The sequence below is a fragment of the Quercus robur genome, chromosome 5, assembly GCF_932294415.1.
Source record: "Quercus robur chromosome 5, dhQueRobu3.1, whole genome shotgun sequence".
NCBI classification, from domain to species: Eukaryota; Viridiplantae; Streptophyta; class Magnoliopsida; order Fagales; family Fagaceae; genus Quercus; species Quercus robur.
Genome location: NC_065538.1, coordinates 71,162,146 through 71,166,012, shown reverse-complemented (window position 1 = coordinate 71,166,012; position 3,867 = coordinate 71,162,146). Strand labels below are relative to the sequence as shown.

The 3,867-nt window shown below is 35.0% G+C and overlaps 1 protein-coding gene across 1 annotated transcript; it reads right to left on the bottom strand.

Annotated features, from left to right (window-relative positions):
• Positions 1 to 681: 681 nt before the first annotated feature.
• On the bottom strand, positions 682 to 2,947 carry LOC126726934 (cytochrome b561 and DOMON domain-containing protein At5g47530). The gene is made up of 3 exons (XM_050432353.1): positions 2,141 to 2,947; positions 1,387 to 1,644; positions 682 to 1,269 (listed from the first exon to the last, which is right to left on the bottom strand). Exons 1-3 carry the CDS (start codon positions 2,750 to 2,752, stop codon positions 943 to 945), a joined length of 1,197 nt encoding a protein of 398 aa, XP_050288310.1. The 5' UTR covers positions 2,753 to 2,947; the 3' UTR covers positions 682 to 942.
• Positions 2,948 to 3,867: the final 920 nt, after the last annotated feature.

Below are 3,867 nucleotides of genomic sequence, written 5' to 3'. Positions count from 1 at the left end.
GTACGTGGTTGGTTGAGTTTTGGGCCGGTGATGTTTGTGGCTATAGTGGGCGGCGATGTTTGTGGCTGTAGTGGTCCGGCAGTGTTTGTTGAAGATTTTGAGTTTCTTTTTCTTTTTCTTTTCTTTTTTGTTAAGGTTTTTTGATTTGGAATTTGTTGGAGATCCGGTGATTGTGATTTGGGCCGGAATTTGTTGTAGTTTGTAGAGGTTGATTTGCCATTGGTGGTGATTTGCCGTTGCCGTTGGTGGTTTGTGGAGGTTGATTGTGATTGTAGTTTAATGTGTTGGAATTTGTTTAATATTATTTAATGTGTTGGATATATTATTTTAATGTATAGAATTGAAAAACAGAAGATGTAATAAATGGTGAATTGTAAAATGATGTGCTAAAATGATAAAGTAGATTTTTGGTGTATCACAATGACATTTTTTATGAGAGAGCTGATGAGAATGCTCTAAGTACTAAAACAATCTTAGTTATATCATTAAGATTTTTTTTTTTTTTTTTTTTTTTTTTGGGGGAGTTATATCATGAAGTTGATTATTATTATTTTTAAATAACTAGTTATTGACAGGTAAGCAGAAATCAAACCCCAGATCTCTTATTCAAAGACAAAAAGACTTTACCAGTTAAGTTAATTAAATTCACTCATAAAATTGATGTAAAATAACATAAATAAGTGAAATGAGATAAAAATAATAATAATAAATCAAGGAAAACATAGGTGTAATAATAAATATAACTGACACATGTATGTATAGGAAACCATATGTATGAAAGAAACACCTCTAGTCTCGAACTTCCCCAGTACATGACTACATGGGGTATTCAAAACACCCTCTCCCATAAATTGACAAAAGCGTGTAAATACGTAGAAGCAGAAAGAAATGAATGTGTGAGAAAAAACAAATAATAATCACATCCAATATCTGGTATACTATTTAAACATATGTTGGCCTAGCACCATGCCCATTAGCCCCATTTGCTCCATTCATACCCTGAGGTGGTTTCTCAGCCGTTTCTGACTTTCTTCTCTTCAGAACAACATACCAAGTAAAAGCTTCCAAGCACACAGCTTTGATAGCCAAAATCGCAATAACACCGATGTAAACATTCTTCCACTTCTTTTCCGGATTCAAAATATCGAAACCTTTGAATATGTTAATGGTGGCTAGAAGAATAACAAGATATCCCACTGAATGGTGGTAAATAGTCCAGTAAAATCTGAATTTATGATCCTTTTTAGGCCTTATAAGCAAAGCGAAGACCTAGGCAAAATGCAAATCTTTCTCTTAGTAAAGCTAAAATTAAAATAAAATCAAAATAAAAACTTCAGAAGAAAATTTAAAATAATATGTTAATTGCATTAGAAAAATTATGGGTACCTGAAGTGTTCCAAGAATAAAAAGCAAAATGCCGATTGTTCTGTGCCCAGTGTATTGGACACCAGGAGTACTTTGGCTTCCAAGTTTAAGACCAATTGCCCATCCAGCGAGTCCAATAATATAAGCTGAGGTTTGACAAGTGACATGAAGGTAAAACCATGCAGGGTCTGCGGATTTGAATACCTTCATGTACCTTGCTATTATAACACCAGTAGGCATCAAAATTCCCCAACCAATTGCACATAGCACTCCATGGATCTGAAATTTGATTCCAATAAATACATAATTTATTTATGAAGTCACAAGTAAGATAGTGAAAAGAAAAAAGACAATCTAAAAACCAAGAGAAAGGAAAAAAAAAATTAAATGAAGCTGAACACTTATTTATTATTTGGTATTTGAAGAGTAAATCCATACAAAATTTTGACATATCAAGGTCATATCAAGTGTATAAGTTTTTTACATAATAGCCCTCAAATTTTGATATCTCAATAATTTCCAAATTTGCTTTTATATAATTAAATTTTTTGGTCAAATAAAAATAAGGATAAAGATTCTCTCGTACTCTTGAAACACAGGATCAATAAGCAGAATAAAACTAAGCTCGGCAAAAGATTTTTTAAAAAAAGCAACAGAGAAACTAGAAGTCCAATATATGATTAAAAAAAACCTTAAAAACCTTAGTAAAAGATTAAAAAGAACAAAAAACCAATATATCTATTCCAAGAAGGATAAAAGAAACTCAATTGCTTACATTTCGATTTCTACCTATTGAGCTCCCCCCACTGCTCGTTGCAGACTGCCCCAAAAGAAGATTCAGGGTACCCTTGGAATTGGTATTAGAATTGGCTGTAGAATGCTGTCCTGGACTGTCATTTGAAACCGGACCATCTTGCCAAACCTGGTTGATAGTGGTGGTATTGATCGGAAGTGACAAGGTAGCATAGACAACAATCTCACCATTTGCATAAGTTGCTGTCAAATCCGATACACTATATTGCAGGTTGCCCTCCGGCAAGTTGGTAGTATAACTACTGATTGGGGACGTGTAGGCTCTCATGGAACCATTGGATAGTTGAAAAGCTACAAGTGCCTGTGCTCCAATCATGGCTGTTTGTAAATCATTGGGGTTAATGGCCCAAGCAACCCAATTAGAGGTCGTGACCCCAGTGTGTCTATAGGCGATTTGGAGGCTTCCAGACGATGAATTGTAGTTCCAATATAGGAAAGAGTTCAAATAGGGAAGGTCATTGCAGGAGCTGAAGGCCAAGTTATTAGAAAAAGATGTGTATGTGGAACAGTTTTGAGCTGAGGATGAGAGGCAGAGGGTGAAAAGAAGAGAGAAGACTAGCACAAACCTCAACATGTTAGATAAAGTTGAAGTATTTTTGGGTGCCAGAACCAGAAAGAGCTAGCTGTAGAATTAAGAAGGATGTGTTAGTTGGGTGCAATATGAAAGAGAAGGTGGTGAAGTTTTTATATTTCTTATGCAAGAATCATGATAGGACTAAGAGCAATGAAACAGAAAGTGATGAAAAGATGCGTTGGGAGACAGAAATTAGGGGGTAATTATAAGAGTTGGGTTTCGGTTGTTGCCTGTATGTTGAGGAAGATTCCATACACAAAGGGACTACGAAAGTATTCTATTTTTTTTTATAAAAAAAAAAATTATGACTTTCTTTTTAATATAAGGATTTGGAGCACTGATTTAATTTTATCTCTTTAATAATTATACCTTTCACACCAGCCTCTGCCGAACTTCAACTGCATGATGTATGGAGATATGGAGATTCCTAAGTGACCATGACTGCATGGCAATATATAGTTAGGCCGGCTAGCTGTTGCCAATCTGCCCCTGTTTGCATGCCACATGGAGCATATGTTAGGGAAGGGGTGCATTGTTTTTGGTGGTTTTCATACTACAGAATTGCTAATTTTTTTATTTTCTACTGTTAAGCATTTTCATCCGCTTCTTAAAAAAAAAGCATTACCAAAAGCTATTTTATTTATTTTACATAACCACTTTTACAACACGCTTTACATTCCAATCTTTTTTTGCGATTCATCATATTAAAATAATATAAAATAACTCATTTATATACTAGTACTTTTTTTATAGTCAAAACACACACTAGAAGCCGTAAATGGTAAAACTCCAAAGCTTTTGCTACCAAATCAACCTCAGTCTGTTAGCTATTCTCACCAAGCCTCGCCATGCCATTGTGACTGCCATCACGTTGCTGCCTTTTCAACAGACCGCCATGACTTGCTCCAAAAATCCACGTTCTACACCGGATTTGCACCACAACCCACCAGTTCCAAGACTAACTCGGGAAATTTGGAGGAAAAAAATGGTTGTTGGCTGTCTGAGGAGAAAGAGAGAGAGTTCATGAGATAGACCAAATAAATAAAAGCAAAACTAAGATATGCACAATGCTACAGTATTACCTAAATTTGAATGATATTGTATGCAAAAATTTG